Source organism: Podarcis liolepis (genome assembly GCF_965112155.1).
Source record: "Podarcis liolepis genome assembly, chromosome: 16".
Taxonomy (NCBI): Eukaryota; Metazoa; Chordata; class Lepidosauria; order Squamata; family Lacertidae; genus Podarcis; species Podarcis liolepis.
In genome coordinates this window covers 33,431,712-33,449,245 of record NC_139567.1, presented here as the reverse complement: position 1 = coordinate 33,449,245, position 17,534 = coordinate 33,431,712, and the positions used below count along the sequence as shown (strand labels likewise).

The 17,534-nt window shown below is 44.7% G+C and overlaps 2 protein-coding genes across 8 annotated transcripts in view; one reads left to right on the top strand and one right to left on the bottom strand.

The window, feature by feature from the left end:
- Positions 1 to 415: 415 nt before the first annotated feature.
- On the bottom strand, positions 416 to 2,582 carry LOC310695382 (RNA-binding motif protein, X-linked 2-like). Of its 6 annotated transcripts, none has more exons than XM_083479659.1 (2): positions 2,523 to 2,582; positions 416 to 1,419 (listed from the first exon to the last, which is right to left on the bottom strand). In XM_083479659.1, exons 1-2 carry the CDS (start codon positions 2,565 to 2,567, stop codon positions 601 to 603), a joined length of 864 nt encoding a protein of 287 aa, XP_083335785.1. In that variant the 5' UTR covers positions 2,568 to 2,582; the 3' UTR covers positions 416 to 600. The 6 variants fall into 6 exon arrangements, with proteins under 6 accessions (XP_083335785.1, XP_083335787.1, XP_083335788.1 ...); XM_083479661.1 differs by lacking the exon at positions 2,523 to 2,582 and adding an exon at positions 2,319 to 2,431 and having other exon boundaries at positions 416 to 1,422; XM_083479662.1 differs by lacking the exon at positions 2,523 to 2,582 and adding an exon at positions 2,319 to 2,428.
- ANKFY1 (ankyrin repeat and FYVE domain containing 1) overlaps positions 2,496 to 17,534 on the top strand; it is a 48,164-nt gene continuing 33,125 nt past the window's right edge. The window contains exons 1-3 of one of the 2 annotated variants that reach the window (XM_083479529.1): positions 2,496 to 2,575; positions 12,922 to 13,114; positions 17,115 to 17,233. In XM_083479529.1, coding sequence (XP_083335655.1) covers positions 2,566 to 2,575; positions 12,922 to 13,114; positions 17,115 to 17,233 — 322 coding nt within the window. In that variant the 5' untranslated portion in view covers positions 2,496 to 2,565. The remainder of the gene's footprint in view (positions 2,576 to 12,921; positions 13,115 to 17,114; positions 17,234 to 17,534) is intronic. The other variant, XR_014520032.1, reaches the window with a different exon arrangement.

The window sequence follows — 17,534 nt, the reverse complement described above, 5'->3', positions numbered from 1 at the left end:
GCTCCTTTTCGATCTTACTTTGGTCCTAATGTAAAGTTCTACTGTAGTGTTGCTTTTGGATTTTGGCAAATGCCACAGAGGCCCAAGTCTGTAATAAGAGACATAATTAGCAGTGTAGTCTATATGCCTACACAGGAGTAAGTTCCATTGAGTTCAGTGGGACTTATTCTCAGGTACATAAAAGGATTGCAGTGTTTATTAGAAACCCATTTTCTTCCAGATTTTGTACTACTACAAAGGAGTGGAGATAAATGTTCTAACACTTACTGTTCTAATTTTTACTTTTCTCCATCACTATTACTGTTATTGACACACAACTTACAAGTTTACAGAAATGTTTTTCTACCCTCCGCCCCACATACAGGATAGGGAGAAGCAGAATTTAATTTACACAAAAAACAACAACATGTGAAGACTTGGTCTATATGCAAATTTTACTATTCTTATTTCTAAAACCAATACAAAGTTACTTAAAAAACGGAGGCCAATAGCACACAACATTAACTCCACCAAGGATTCAGGGCTCCCTGCATGTCAGGTCTGTGGTGGCTTGAAGACGACTCCTTGCAGGGCTTCTCTTCTCTAACATCACTCCCAAAATCATCTGCTTTCTGTTGCTCGGGGCCTTTCTTTGGGAGTATCTACCCTCTTGTGCTTGTCTCTGTAGATTCTCCTCTCTTCTTTCCTGTCCCTGTCTGTGGGTGTCTGGAGACCTAACTCTTGCATGCTCCTACTTAGACTCCCGCTTGCATGTTTGTGCCCAGATGTGCTACTCCATGTCTGCTGACTTGCATTGGCATGCCGTTCATACCTTGGGTCTTCCTTCTCCACTTTGATCCTGGTTTTAGGAGGAGAGTCTGCAAGCTGTTCCTCTTTCACCTGTTTTTGGTGCTCTCTTTTCTCTTTCTTCTTCTTGCATTTCTCTCTTTTGTGTTTCTTTACCACCACCTCACTGTCTTTGGGGGACTCTGGTGAACTTGGCGGTGTTTTAGCACCACATCCTCTTTCTCGGAGAGCTTTTGTCACATCATCAATATCCTCGGAGTCTTTCGGTGGGCGGTAGTTAGCCACATGGTCCACACGAATTGTCCTTCCTTTAATCTTTATTCCATTAAAATTATCAACCGCAAGAATGGTGCTTCTCTGATCTTCATAGCAAATGAAACAGAAGCCTTTGGATTTCCCTGTCTTCTTATCACGCACCAGATTTATGTTCACAATTTCCCCATACTGTGAAAACACACAAAGAATGTCGCCTTCCGTCAGCTCATAGGGAAGACCACCCACAAACACCCAGGCACTGTCACTGTACTCTGCATGCCAGGAGACCTTATCTTGTACACCAAGCTGTGCCTCACGCTCATTCAGCTCATTGATCAGCTTCACTTTGGTTAGTGGATTCATGCTGGTTCTCTTCGTCTACTGTGCAAAAAAATAATAATAATCTTTTTAAAACACTCATAAAAATTTACTGACCTTTCAAAAGCCCTGTTAGGTAGCAAATGCATTTACACTTCTGTTATGGCAGTGGAGTGGCCAAGTGTTCTAATTTACAGAAGGCAGTCTTCTCTTTTCTCCTTTTTATTATTACTTATTGCACACCCCTCAACCTAAGGTCCCGGGGTAGATTGCAACACAATACTGTATTAATATTAAAGCACAATATTTAGGACGCGGGTGGCGCTGTGGGTTAAACCACAGAGCCTAGGGCTTGCCAATCAGAAGGTCGGCGGTTCGAATCCCCGTACCCAGTTGCTCTGTCCCTGCTCCTGCCAACCTAGCAGTTCGAAAGCATGTCAAAGTGCAAGTAGATAAATAGGTACCGCTCCGGCGGGAAGGTAAATGGCATTTCCGTGCGCTGCTCTGGTTCTCCAGAAGCGGCTTAGTCATGCTGGCCACATGACCCGGAAGCTGTACACCGGCTCCCTCGGCCAATAAAGCGAGATGAGCGCCTCAACCCCAGAGTTGGCCACGACTGGACCTAATGGTCAGGGGTCCCTTTACCTTTTTACAATATTTAAAACGGATTGATGTGTCAGACTACAGCCTGGAAGGCCAGAGTTCAAATCCCAGCTCAGCTAGGAAGCTCACACTGGGTGGCTTTGGGCCAGTCCCTGTCTCTCGGCCTACCTCACAGGGTTGGTGTGTTGAGGTTAAAAATGAGGGCGCGGGAGAACCACGTACGCCGCCCTTGCCTTAAATACATAAAAAATATGCTCAGAGAGGCACTTTTGCCATGGCCTCGCTTTTAAAAGCAAGACAAAATTTCCTCTCCGGGTAGAGGCGGTGGTATCGCCCTCGGGGCGGGGAAGGAGGACCTCGGAAAAGAACGCGCGGTGTAGAACTGTTCCTTCCAAACCCGAATTCGCTCCTCCTGCATCTTCTTCCCAGCGGCCATAACTTCAGCCCAGACAGGAAGGCTGTGCCGCTACTGCGCGTGCGCGCCCCGCCTCCTTTTCTCTCCTCCCCCTCCCTCCCCGACCCACCCCGCTCTATCTCACCCCTCCTCCTCCCGCTCTCACTTCAGATCTCGCGAGAGCTCCGAGGCAGCGGCCCAGGGCCAACATGGCGGAAGGTATGCGCGATGCGGGCGGCGGCGGCAATGCCAGCTGCACCTTGAGGAGCGGGAGGGTTTTTCCCCCCACCTCAGGCGGTTTTTCTGTGGGGCGGAGCGCTTAGCTAACAGTGGTTTTGGTGCTGCTGGGTTGGTGCGGGGTGGGGGGAGATTGAAACCGGCTTGGACGGGCGGGGGGGGAGTGTTTGGGCGTGCCTCGTTTATTTGTGTTAGTATTTTATTTAACTCTATTCCCTCCCGAGGAGATCGAGGCAGGGTAGGTGGACCTTCTCCCCACCCCCGTCCTATATCCTCGCAAGAGCCCTGGGAGGTAGGCGAGGCCATAGTGGTGCAGCGGTTAGAGAGAATGTGGACCAGGACTTGGAAGAGACCTGGGTTCAAATCCTCCCCCCCCCAACGCCTCCAACTCGGCCAAGTGACCTTGGGGGCAGGTCACAGCCCCTCAGCCTGACCTACCTCGCAGGGTTTGTTTTATTGGCGCCATAAAATTTATAGACCATTTGATTTTAAAAGGCACGCAAACAAAAAAAAGCATGCAAACACACACACATCAAAGCAGTTTACAAAGGATGAAAAACTAAAATATAGAAAAATTCACAACCCTGCCTTCAAACAGACAAAAGTTAAGATAACTGAAGCAGATTAAAATTATCTCGGCTTTCTGGGTAGACTTTTGGCAGGTGCCAAAAAAAAGAGTACGGTGAAGGTGTCTGTTTGTTCTCAATAGGCAGGGAGTTCCAAAGTGCACTAAAGGATCGAGTTCTTACAAATACGGAATGGGTATTTTATGTGGCATCTGTAAGTACTGCCGATTCCGCTGATCAAAGCCGTTGAGTGGGTGCACATCTGATAAAAGTAAACTTGTGCCGAGTTGTTAAGGGCTTCATATGCCAATTGTAACACCTTGAACTTGGCTCAGTAGCAAATCGGCAACTAGTGCAGAGCACAGGTGTTATGGGTTGACTATGCCTTGTTTCTGTCAGCAGTCACGCTGCAGCATTCTGCACGAACTGCAACTTCCGGATCAGGAGCACACATCTTGAAGTAATCGATGCATGAACTACTGTGGCAATGCAAGGGTTGTGAGGAGGTCAACTGGGAGTGAGTGTTACTTGGCCCTGGGTGGGGTGTTGTATGTTTGTATGCTGTGGGGCATGAGAGACTCTTTTCCAACAACTCTTTCTGCTTGGTGAGTTAAGTAGAAGCTTATGTGTGGAAGTAGAGGAAGACGATCTTCCTAGATAGGTGTTTCTTTGAAATGGGGGAGTCATAGTAGCACCACTCCACCCCTGTATGCATGCATGCACCCACCCACTTAGGACCATAAAGAGTCTACTCTATACCATGTCACCCCATTGGTCTTTCTACACTGACTGGTGGTAATGGTGTGTCCATTTGTCTGTCCTATCTCCTGGCACCTAATGCTTTTAATTGAACCTAGGACCTTCTACATGAAAAAGTGTAGTTGGCTCCACTGAGTTACATGTGGGCAAATCCACACCATAGATTTAAACTGCATTCAGCAAACACTTAAAGCACACAACCTCCGCCCTCCAAATAATCATGGGAACTGTAGTTTACCCCTCACAGATCTACCCTTCCTTATCAAACTATAGTTCCCTAGATTCTTTGGGGAAATAATATGTGCTTTAAATGTGCTCTGGGTGTGTTTTTAATGTATGGTACAGATCTGCCAGTCTCTCCCACTAATTGCGTATTGCCTACCAGTAGCAGCTCTCTAAAACCCAGTGGGAAATGCCATGGATTGAACCTGGCACCTTCTGCATGCAAATTCTGTGCTTATGTCCCTTCCCATATCTCAGCTGCTTAGAACTCAGCTTGTTGCCTCTGTTGTTAGTATTCCTTAACCAAGCTTCAATTAAGGCATACATTGTTTCCTGCACACCCACAACAGCACAGCGGCTTTAAGACACTTTAGTAACTCTTCTGAACTTTTTGTAAAGGATTACAAAAATCACCTCCATATTATTCTCTGTGTATTCATGTTGCTTTTCTGTAACGTGTCTCTGCCCCAGGGAGAGTGCAGTCATTGTTATTATTTATACAATACCCTCAGTGTGTATGGCACTTCACAGAGAAGGCTGCCCAAGTACTGAAGTGGTACTAGATCCCACCCAAAGCTTGGATCTACTTACTTAGTAATAGTAGTCATGGCCCATAGGGTCCTTGGTGTGCATGCTATTTTACAGAGACAAAACAAGGCAGGGGAAGGTTCCTGCTGGAAGAGATTTGTTCTGTTATGCATAACACAGCCCGTGTCCATGGTGCTTTATAGAATTACAGCAAGACAACAGGTCTCTGCCTGAAACAGCTTACAATAGAGGTGGTGTGGAGGATGGAGGCAGAGGGGGAGGCAGGCTGAAGCCAAGGTTAACAGTGGGGAGGAATGTGCATTAGGTTTACTTGTATCTATGTGGACTTCATTTCACTAGGAGATAAGGACTAAGGGATTTTGTGAAAGCATCCATAAAAAGTTAGCCTTTGGTGAGGGATATGAACAAAAGCAATTAAAAGCAAAGGGAAGTTTATTCAGTTGTTTCTTTTGCGGAAGACGGGAAGATGAGGGATCCTAGAATGGTAGAGTTGCACGGGACCACAAGGGTCCTCTAGTCCAAACCTGCCCCCCCCCCCCCATGCAAGAATATTTTTGCTGAATTTGTGGCTCAAACCCACAACCCATCTCAAGGATGTTTCCTTGAGCATTGGGCTTATGTGTGTGGTAGGGAGGACCCTTGAATATACTTGTTACTGGGAAAAAATAGCAAAAATGTATGTGAGGGTTTGTATTTCTTTTCCTTGAAGGAGCTTGGGGTAGCATACTTATCCCTTCTCACCTCTTATTTTCCTCCCTGCAAATCTCTGAAGCAGGTTAGGTTGAGAAACAGTGGCAGGTTCAAGTTCGTCTGGTTAATTTTATGGCTGACGTGGGATTTTGACCCAGCTCTTTCCATTTGTGGAAGGTTTCAGTGACATCAGTGAGTCTTCATTGGTAGTAAATGCACTTAGAATAGGGTGTTGAGTTGCATGAAGCAACCTAGGTTGCAGTGCTGAACAAATCCAGCCCCTAGTACTCTTTTGTAAATATGTTTAAGATTACAGCCCGTATCATATTTTCATGGGGTCCTGTTTAAGGTAGATTTACAGACATGAAGTTCCAATTTAGTTCAGTGGTGCTTCTCCCTAGTTAGTGTGTGTAGGATTGTGGCATTAGATTTAGAAAGGACTAGCTGCCAAGTAAAGGATGCAGGTGGTGCTGTGGGTTAAACCACAGAGCCTAGGACTTGCTGATCAGAAGGTCGGTGGTTCGAATCCCCGTGACAGGGTGAGCTCCTGTTGCTCAGTCCCAGCTCCTGCCAACCTAGCAGTTCGAAAGCAGGTCAAACTGCAAGTAGATAAATAGGTACCACTCCGGCGGGAAGGTAAATGGCGTTTCCGTGCGCTGCTCTGGTTCGCCAGAAGCGGCTTAGTCATTCTGGCCACATGACCTGGAAGCTGTACGCCGGCTCCCTCGGCCCATAGAGCAAGATGAGCACCGCAACCCCAGAGTGGTCACGACTGGACCTAATGGTCAGGGGTACCTTTACCTTTACTAGCTGCCAAGTAAGTGACCATAAGATTGCACCCATACCTAAATGCTAGTCTCACCTCAATCAATGAATGACCATTTCTTTAGGATCGAGCTGTTCAATTGCATATCCAAGAACATTATTGTTTTTATTACATTCTAAAAGAGAAAAGAGGCCAATTTTTTATTAGCCCAGATCTGTTGCTCCTGTGCATTTCTGCTCTATTCAAGATAAAAGGGAAATTTCAGAAATGTGCAAAAACAAGAGCCCACCCACATGCTTTTGTTTTTGTTGTCGCTTTGAGGAATGAAGCATGCATCACCTGCCTCTCTCCTTCTGTCCTCCCAACAGGCAGTGCTTCCCCCACCCATTGCCATTTCATCAGGGTGGGAGGCTGCAAGGAATGCAGGGTGGGATTGAGGAGCACTGGAGCTGAGGATAAGCAGGGGGGTCAGATGGGAATATACCCTGGACTGGATCTGGCCAACAGGCCAGCAGTTCTTCACCTGTGCTATAAAGTGGCTTCAGAGTTATTGTCTGGATCCAAGGCAGCCCTTGCCAACAGCTTTGCCAGTTGGAACGAATGGGAGCTGCCTCTCAAAACCTCCAAAGAGTTCCAGATTGGCTAAGGTTGATCTAAGAAAATTCACTTTTTAATTCTCCTTAGGCCATGATTCCTCTTTCAACCTTAGGCAGGATACCCACCTAACTGTAACTACACTTTGCAGCTGAAATAATGACAGATGTATATAATAACCAATGGTAGGACTAATTTTTGTTGATAATGTAGAGGACAAGCTTTTGATCAGAATGGGCTATCAAATTGTTTAAAAATGAGCACCCTTATCTGGTTTGTTTAGCTCTTCCCTGCTAGCAGTGTTGTGGAGGAAACAAACTCAAACCTTGGCTTAGCATTTCACCCAGGTTCATGGTTTGTTTTGCTCAAACCATGATTGGTTACCCAAGAACAATCCTTGGTTTATTATCTTAGTTTGGATGTAATGCTGAGCCAAGGAATGTGGTGTGTTTCTTCTGTGTTCTTGTGGAATGCAAATGGTTTCTGATTTACTGTGACATGCAAACACAGCCACAGATTGCATATCCGTTTAGTAAATTTTTATTTGCTTTCCATATAGTCATTTCACTTTCCTGGGATGTTCAGAGATGACTTGGATTTTTTTAAACAGTACTGAAAATTGTGCAACACCTACATGTGATGATCTGGCAGATTTTACTGACTTCCTCTCACAGCCAGAGATCCGTCCACGCAGTTTCATTTCTCAGAAAGTTTTCTTGGGAGAATAGGAAGAACCCAGATCTTCGTAATGAAGAGACCTGCTTTTAAGGTTTCGTTCCCCTCAAATTTCTGAAGTGGTTGTCTTTGGTTGGTTTGCCCTCTGTGCCCTGGGTGAGCAAATGGTAGTAGATAAATAATCACAACAAAGTGTGGGTGGGCAAGTTTTTCCAAAGTAAATAGGACTTGGTTTAATGGTAAAAGCTGTGAGGCACTGTTGTGCAACAATTTGGACTGCTGCCCACTTAAAGAAGTTACTTAGTTTATTGAGTAAATTGGTTGAATATGAGTAACTGTGCACATGAATGAGCAGTTCTGAAGAAAAAGCATATACTTCCCTGTTTTTAGATAATAGATATGTTACAGCAGTTAAGAGACATTCCCACTTGTGTTTGAGAAGAGATTAGTCCTCTGGTAAAAACACTAGCCATTTGCACCAGCTATATTCAAAATAAGGCTTCAGTTCTTTAGTTGATTGAGCCATTAAAACATGCTTTTTTAAAGTTAAACGGGTTGTTTTAACATTCCATCCTCAGTCTGTGTCACTGAAGAACTGTATGTGTCATCTTTGAATATCAACCAGGCTGGAAAAATCCCATCTGGACATCTAGAGATCTCTTGCAAAAGTCCTCAGATAGAAGGAGATAAACTTTAGCATTGCCCTAAATGTGGGTGGCGCTGTGGGTTAAATGACAGAACCTAGGGCTTGCCGATCGGAAGGCCGACGGTTTGAAACCCTGCAACGGGGTGAGCTCCTGTTGCTCGGTCCCTGCTCCTGCCAACCTAGCAGTTCGAAAGCACGAAGTGCAAGTAGATAAATAGGTACTGCTCCGGCAGGAAGGTAAACGGCCTTTCTGTGTGCTGCTCTGGTTTGCCAGAAGCAGCTTAGTCATGCTGGCCACATGACCCGGAAGCTGTACGCCGGCTCCCTCGGCCAGTAAAGCGAGATGAGCACCGCAACCCTGGACCTAACGGTCAGGGGTCCCTTTACCTTTACCTTTACCTTTACCTTTAATAGTTGCAGTCAAGCTGATGGTTTAGACCAGCCTTCTCCAACTTGGTAGCTACCAATCCCTGACCATTGGCCATACTGGCTGGGCATATGGAAGCTGGAGTCCAAGAACGTCTACAGCTCTACAGGTTCCCCAACCCTTGCTTTAACAAATGGTTTATCTGCTGGCCAGCTAATTAGTTGGTTTCTACTAGAAGCAACCACAGCCTGCTCTGAATATATCCAGAGACACTGAATGCTCTGCTGCAGATGAAAGCATTCCATGCAATGCCTAACTATGCATTATTCAGTGAAAGTTCCCTGATCAATACTGGTACCCTTCACTGCCTTAAAGTGATGGTGTGTGATTTTCCTGTAAAGCTTTTGGCCTTCTTAACCATGAAAGGTAAATTCTATATAGAATTGTAGAATTGGAAGGCACCCTGAGAATCAACCCCCTGCAACGCAGAAATATGCAGCTGTCTCATGTAGGGATTGAACCTGCAACCTTGGCATTATCAGCACCACACTCAGAATAACCGGATAATATAGTGGCAGTATTCAGATTGCAAGACTTCATTCTCTCTTTTTCAGTCCAAACTGAAGGACCCCTGGGAAGAGTTGTGGTTGAGTTTGCTTGGCTCATTTTGTTTGTTACAGTTATTCATATTCTGCCTTTCAGGAAATGTATCCTTTCAAGGTTGCTGAGAATTAAGATTGAACTTCATTAAAACATGCACACACAATAAACAGCATGAAACTAAATGATTTGATTGTGGCCAAGTGCAGTAGTTAATATGGAAGGCAGCTGTTCCAGCATGCTTAAGGACCATGCATGGAGTCACTGCTCGCCAGTATGTATTGAATAGGGAGTCCCTGCCCATGTGCATCCTTTGTAGATTCCTTTCACTGTTAAACATACCTTGCTGGAGCCTGCACAGGATTCTGAGATCTAAGGAGACATCATGTAGGGGCTAGTCAAACCAGACCCTGGGGAGTGGGTGCAGAGTTCAGAGTGGCATACTGGGAGGCTATACCACTGGAACACCCCCTTCCTGCCCAGGATCCAACTCCTCGTCAATAACTGACTATTGGAGCATCTCCTTTCTCTCATGGCCCTGACGCAGTCTGTTCCAAACCACTGGGCCCCTTCCCAGGGTCGTTTGCAGACAGCTCCTCCAGCTGCGCCCCCCCCCCCCGGTCCAACCAGCCCCTTCCCGATGGCTCTTTGGGACTCATGACACACAGTTCTCAACTGCTCAGCAAGCCTTTCTTGCACACCTGGTTCCCTTTCCAGGTATGACCAATTCTGGTGTAACTTTTAAAATTGCAGTTGCCTTTAAAATATTGGTAACCTCCTTTCTAAGAATAAATGCTTGGTATGGAATAAGTATACTACCAGAGTCTTGGACTAGATTCGTAAGGATTGTTTTAGATGATTCAGAATTTCTTTGTTAACGTACACCTACTTTGCGATGTCAGTTCTTTATATCTACAACCAGTGTAAAATGTGAATGGTGATCTTAGCCGAGCCTTGATGCATTTGCTAGCAGCGTATCAAAGCACAGTTAATGCCACATATCTGGCTTTTTAGCAAATCTTGCTGGCTGGTACTTAATGGAAACAATTAGTCATTCTTGGTGGATTTGACAGCATAAAGATCAATGAAGAAAGCCTCTTTAATGTCATCAGATGCAGTGTATTGATACAATAACTTAGCATACACCTCCCCCACTATGAGGGTTGTTGGAGTGCAGCCTGTAGCCTCAGACTTCCTTTATCATTGCTCATTCTGAAGGGTATCAAGTATAAAAGCCCAGACGTTCCTTAGGCTTCCTACCTGAGATCCCCAGAGATGCCAGGGAAACTGGGTCTCTTTAGGGACAAATTGCGATGGCAGCATGACTGAGCTGTGTGACATTATGGGTGGCATAGAGAAAATGAATAGAGAGAGGTTCTCCCTCTGTCTCCCATAATACTAGATCCCAGGCTCGTCCAATGAACTGAACGCTGGAAGAATCAAGATAGACAAAAGGAGGTGTGTCTTTTCACTGCACATGGTTGCACTATGGAATTCGCTCCCACAAGGCATGGCTGCCAACTCAGATGGCTTTAAAATGGCGTTAAGTCAAATTTATGGGGAGGATTAATACTATCAGTGGCTGCTAGTCATGGTGGTTATATATTGCCTCCAGTATCATTGTTCATATACCTTTGAATACCAGTTGTTGGGGATCATTACTGGGAGACTGCTGTTCCACACATCTCCTGCTTGTGACTGTGAGAATGTAATGTTGGATCGGATGCAACGCTGGTCTGAGCCAGCAGGGCCCCTATGTTCTTGGAGCAGCCTTCCCCATCCTTGAGTCCCCAAATGATGTTGGACCGCATTTCCCAAAATCCTTAACCATTGGCCATGCTGACTGAGGATGATGCTGCCTGTGGTCCAGAAACATCTAAGGACTCAAAATTGGGGGATTTTGTATGCAGAGTGTGTGCTCTACCATTTAGCTGCAGCTAGTTTTTAAAAAATCCTTTCGCTCTTAACTTACCTGAGGTCCCAACAAGCCAGAGTTCCAGTACTTCCAAAAGGTATTCCAAAAGTTTTGACTTGAGCAAATCTCTTTGTCAAAGTATGTCTTAAGCGTGAAGCTCTTAAAATTGATTTTAGTCCGATTAGGGACTAGGATTGGTCACTTCAGGGAATGCATTTCTGGGATTTTTAGAATCTGAAAGACTGACACCAACAAAAATGTGCCTATTCTTTGCTGTGCTGGCCTTGTTCCTTTTCACCGGGGGTGGGTGGAGGTGGAGATTTGTATTTCCAGCGCAAGGTGGGAAGGAATCTTCACCCCAGGCAGGAGTATCGTTGGCATACTGTAGTTCTTTCTGAAGTTTCTGCTTTTGGAAATGTAGTTATTTGTGGGAGCAGCAGGTGGATCCTCTGCTGATGCTTTTAGTGCTCAAGTGCTCTGTGATGTTTAGCAGCGTGTCTATTGTAGAACTCTGCATCTTCAGAAATCCTTGCCTGTCATTGTCCTCACCTTTTATCTCAAGGCTTATACACGCAAAACCTTTTTTAAAATAGTCCAGCATCTTTTTAAAATTGGGTGCCACAGAGAGAATGTACTGATGAACAATCATACAGGGGAATGACTAATGGTGCAATCGCGTGCATTCTCAGAAAGCCCCTCTGTGTTTGATGGAATAAAAATGAATGTTTGTCACAAACTAATTCCCTACAGCAGTGTTTCCCAACCTTGGGCCTCCAGCTGTTTTCGAACTACAATTTCTATCATCCCTGACCACTGGTCTTGCTAGCTGAGGATTGTGGGAGTTGTAGTCCAAAAACAGCTGGAGGCCCAAGGTTGGGAAATGCTGCCCTACAGAACTGCATGCAAAGGGACAAACTTGAGGGAATCTCCCAGTTTGGTTATTCCTGGCATAGACCATCCAGTGTGGTACCCTCCAGTTGTTGTTGGACTACAATTCTCATCATTCCTGACCATTTGCTGTGCTGGCTGGGGCTCATGGGAGTTGGAGTCCGCAACTTCCAGGAGGCACTGCATTGGCTATGCTGGCTCTGTCCCTTTGAACTGTCTTGTACTGAGCCAGACAATTGGTCCATCTAGGCCAATACTGTCTCCTTGGACTGCCAAGAGTCTTCCCAGGCCTGGTACATGAGGCAGAGATAGATAGGACCATAGATCCTTTTGGTTGCAAAGCATGTGCTACACTACTCAGCTATTTATGCGGGTGGCGCTGTGGGTTAAACCACAGAGCCTAGGACTTGCCGATCAGAAGGTTGGCGGTTTGAATCCCCGCAAGGGGGTGAGCTCCCGTTGCTCGGTCCCTGCTCCTGCCAACCTAGCAGTTTGAAAGCACGTCAAAGTGCAGGTAGATAAATAGGTACCGCTCCGGCGGGAAGGTAAACGGCATTTCTGTGCACTGCTCTGGTTCGCCAGAAGTGGCTTAGTCATGCTGGCCACATGACCCGGAAGCTGTATGCCGGCTCCCTCGGCCAATAAAGCGAGATGAGCGCTGCAACCCCAGAGTCAGCCACGACTGGACCTAATGGTCAGGGGTCCCTTTACCTTTTTTACTACCCCACGCTTTAGCTTACAAAAAACACACACCAGTAATTCCTTCCCTTCAGACTCAATATCTAAGAGACGTGACACGATTAAAAAAGGATGAGGAGGAATGAGTAAAGAGGCAGGGAGGCAAACTCAGACACCAGTCTTACAGATCTTATAACAGTCAGCTGGGACTGAAGCAGTTCATGAAGCCTCTTGGAATGACTGCCGCTGTGTGAGTTGAGGGAGAGCCAAAGGTAGCACTTCTCTTCGTAGAGAAGACGGAAAAGGCCTGCTTCCCTCCTCTCCCTGTGCTCTGCAGCCTGATGGAGTGGCTTCTGTGAGGTGCCAGGAGGCTTTTGCCCCATGTTTTGAATTTCGTTCCGTTGTCTTTGCAGAAGAGGTGGCCAAACTGGAAAAACATCTGATGCTTCTCCGTCAGGAATATGTCAAGTTGCAGAAGAAGCTGACTGAGACGGAGAGGAAATGCACTCTCTTGGCCGCTCAATCTAACAAGGAGAGTGCCAGCGACTCCTTCATCAGTCGGCTGCTTGCCATCGTAGCAGAGTTGTATGAGCAGGAGCAATACAGGTAAACGTGTGGTGGTGAAGACAGAACCATGGGCTGGGTTCTGTTGCTGTGTCAAGCAGAACTTAAGTTATGACCCCATCTGCCAAGCCATGGTTTGACTCTGACGTTTGAATCCGGCCTCTGCCTTTTAAAGATTTCATCAGATTACCCACTTAGGCCTCAGCCTCGTTTTGCAACCATAAGTGCTGTAAATTTGTACACAAATAAGCTTAACTTCCTTTCTGTTTTTTGCATCCATTACCAATTCTTAACTTCCACCAACACCCTTTCAGCTTTTACCGGGTACAATCTCTTCTGAAACGCTGTGCCTCTTTTTCCTATCTCTTTGTGCTATTTTACACTATGTTTGCCATTTGCAAGAAAGCAGGGACAATGCATTAAGCACAGGAAAGCAAAATAGTTTAAACACCTTTAGAGGATGCTTGCCTATGTAGGCATATTGTTCACACACGTAACATGGAAGCCATTAGATTGCTTCTGAACATTGGAAAAAACAAAGTTCCAAGATCTTATACTGGGTGAAATGCAGTCTAATCTAATCTTTCAGAAGGCAGAATCTCATCCTCCAACTTGACAGAATGGAAGCAAGGAGTTTCCTATGTTTTCCTGCAGGGTAAAGTTAGAAACAAACTCTTTTACTCGTGTCAAAATAATTGATTCCAGGCCAAGCATGTATTTGTGGAGGATTGAGAGTTGCAGTTAATGGCCCTTGTAAAGACAGTGTTGCTTTAAAGTATTGCTGCTCACTTAATACATAAATGCAGCATATTTTGCTGGGAAACCGAGCCAGACAAATGTACTTTGCTTTTTTCCTTTTTTCTTTTTGGGAAGTTTGAAGTTAAATATTTATCTTGGACAAATATACTTTTGCTTTGCTTCCTAAGCACTTCCTATTCTTCAAAACTGGAAGTTAACGCTGTTTTGGTGTCCAGTGTTTTTTGGAAAGAGAAAGGGGACACACCCTATAACTTGTTGCTCATAACTTTTCAGCTAGTGTGTAAGACCAAATTTCTTAATTCACAAACCTCTTCCTTGGAACTAAGCTGTGTGTGTTTCATGTTTGCTGAAATGCCGAGATCACCGTTCTGCATTATGCAGTAGTGGTGCTGGTAGTGGTAAAATCACTTAAAGACTTTAAATATAGTACAGTGATTAAACATAAGACAGGATCAGCCTTTCAGGCCTCCAGGTTGATGGTCATTTGTCAGTTGAGGGTCTCCCTTGTCAGCCCAAGCTCTGATAAACACTTAGCGAAGAAAGAGTTATTTTCAGCTCCTAAACACTTTCTCACCAGACGTCTTAATGCACAGAACCTTGTTGGATCGTATTTAAGAGCCATCTAGTTCATCATCTGGTTTTCACAAAGTGGCCAGGCAAATACTTCAGAGAGGCCCTAAGCAGGGCCTAGCGAACAGTCTCAATTGCTGGACTGCCTCTGAACCTTGATGCTCCATTACTCCCATGACAGAAGAAATGTGGGGTACAAATATATATATAAATATGTTGCTGCCAATGCTGCTTGATAGACCTATCAGCCATCACCTGTGAATTGGTCTAATCCCTAATTGCCCATGTTGCGCAAAATATTCTTGCACTGCAATGAGTTGGATGAGTTGGGATGGATGATCCTCGTGGTCCCTTCCAACTCTACAATTCTTATATATATATATATATATATATATATATATATATATATATATACACACCCACCCACCCCCACTCCCCGTATTTTTCGCTCCATAAGACACACTTTTTTCTTCCTAAAAAGTAAGGGGAAGTGTCTGTGCGTCTTATGGAGGGAATGTGTGGTCGATCACTGGCTCCCTTTCTGGCCCCGCCCCCTCACCCCGGCCTCCATTGTTGAATGTTCTGCAGATGGAGGCTGTTTGTTTTCCCAGCGACATGTGACTGGAGAATTAGATTATGTCTGGAAACTGTAGAAACTGCTCCCTTTCCTTTCCTAAAGAAGGTGCAGAATTGTGAGTTGAACCCCATAAAAACAGGATTTTTTCCCTTTGCAAAGTAAGCTCAACAACTTGGAGCTGATCCTCAAAAAAAGGGGCTTTCCCCCTTTCCTCCTCTAAAAACTAGGTGCATATTATGGTCAGGTGCGTCTTATGGAGCGAAAAATACGGTGTATATATATGTAGAGTACATGGGTGGGTGTATATTCGGTCATAACTAAGAGAAAAGATATGGAAATACTATGAAAGCTTGCCTCCTGTCCCAATACATTATATGTATTACATAAAGACTATATAGGGTTTGGACTGGGTATCAATTTAATGCATTCAATTTATTGAGAAGAAATAATATGCAAGTTAGTGTTGTTGTTGTTTTCAATTAATTATTGTAGCTATAACATAGAAGCTTGCATAAATGCCATAGAGTATTTGTTGTGTTTCTGAGGAGAGTCTATTTTGCAACCTTCATCAATCTGATGCCCTCCAGATGTTTTAGACTACAGCTCCCATCAGCCCCAGCATCATACAACTGTTGACGAGGGCTCATGGATAATATATTGTTAGGATATTTGTGTTCAGTATGCATAGAAGCTAACCTGGAGATTATGGGTATGATTGTTTTGTTTGGTTGTATTTTGTTTTCTATTTCAGCAACTTAAACAGGAATACTTGAGTGTATAACAATGTGCACTTACCGTATTGGCCCGAATATAAGCCATACTTCTTTTTCCAAATTCTGACCATGAAAAGTTAAAGTGTGACTTAAATTTGTGACCTTACAAAAATTGGCTTTTACGATATCACTGCTGAAACAGACATACGGTAAAATGGAACGGGTGTGAGTGCCTGCGGAATTTTAAGGGAGCAGCTTATATTTTGGTATTGTCTTTTTTTCTTTCCCTCCGTTGAATTTTAAAGGTGTGGCTTATATTCGGGTGTGGCTTATATGCTGGCCAATATGGTATCAATGTATTCATTCTTAAAATATCATTTTTGTATATGTATCAACCACTAATGCCTTTTTAAAGCCATGTGTGCCCATCACTTTGACAGTGAGTTTAAATTTCCATATGATTAAAATAATATTTCTGAAGCAAAAGGCACAGCTTTTTTCTAAGATTATTCTTAACATTTGTGGCAGTTATTTAAGGGGTGCCATTCCTTCCTATGTGGTGGTGCTTGCAATTTCCGGTTCTGTTTTTCTTTTCTTTTTACTTCTACTAAATACATATTAATTTTTTTAAAAAAATGGGTGCTTGTTTAATTGGCAGCATACTTTTAGCCTCTTAAGAATTTTTTTTTAAAATCTGATTAGACGCACAATGTTAAATTACCTCATTTATCTCCCCACTTTTGCTCTACAGCAATAATACATTTATAAATCTCTGTCGTATTCCCCCGTCACATTACCCACTCACTCCACCCCACCCCCAGTCTTGCTTTAAACAACCTTCACATGGCTGTGAGCAAGCATGCAAATCCTTTAGGTATGAACCTTTTAATTGTTACCAGCACTGCCCAAATGGACAGGGTGGATCAGAGCTGCTTCCCTGATTGTGTTTTTTTTTAAAAAAAGAAATTAAATACAAAAGGTCCAGACGTGCAGCCACAACTGGCCTGAGATGCAGCCTTGATGGTGTTAGAAGGCCCATTGTGGGTGCATCACTGAGAGAAGAGATGTCGCTCTAATTCTTCTAACGTTTTCCTTCTCAGATGAGCGTTTTGCCCCTTAATCGCGTGCCTGGGAATAGCAAACAAGCCGAACCTGGTTAGCTTCCCTCCTTGTTTGTGCACAGCCAGCATTTCCCTATCCCGTTCACAAAGCGTGCAGACTCCCTGCTTCTTTCTGAAGGCTTCTTTGTGGCTGCTTGGGACCGTAAGAAGCCTGCAAAAGTGCCGTGGGGAATCCTCCTATCGCCACTGCTCTGCCTTTCTCCTCTACGGCAGAATACCCTGAGTTTCCTTGCTGTTGTGCAGAAGTTTGCAAAGTCATCTAAGCGCAGGTGTGTGTGTGTGTTTGTCTTGTGTTTCTCCAGTGACCTGAAGATAAAGGTTGGAGACAGGCGCATCAGCGCTCACAAATTTGTATTGGCAGCTCGCAGCGAGACTTGGAGCCTGGCCAACCTGGTGTCTACGGAGGAGCTGGATCTGTCAGGTCGGTTTCTGATTGGCTGGGGTGGGGTGGGGGGTGAGAGAGATGCTTTCATTGGCTTTGGGCGAGCAGTGAAAAGATGAAAGGCCCCTTTGGTAGAGGAGGTTGCAGTCTTCTCCTTCAGGAGGTGCTCCGCCCACAGAAAGAGGCACTTGATCCATTAATTATGAAGCCTTTGTCTCCAGAACATGCTAATGGGCCTTTGAGAGCTCTGTGTTTAATGCTAGTTAAATCAGTAGCCCATCCCACTTTCATTTTAATGATGTGGATGTTAAGTGTGGTGGCCTGTTCGTTTTACAGAATG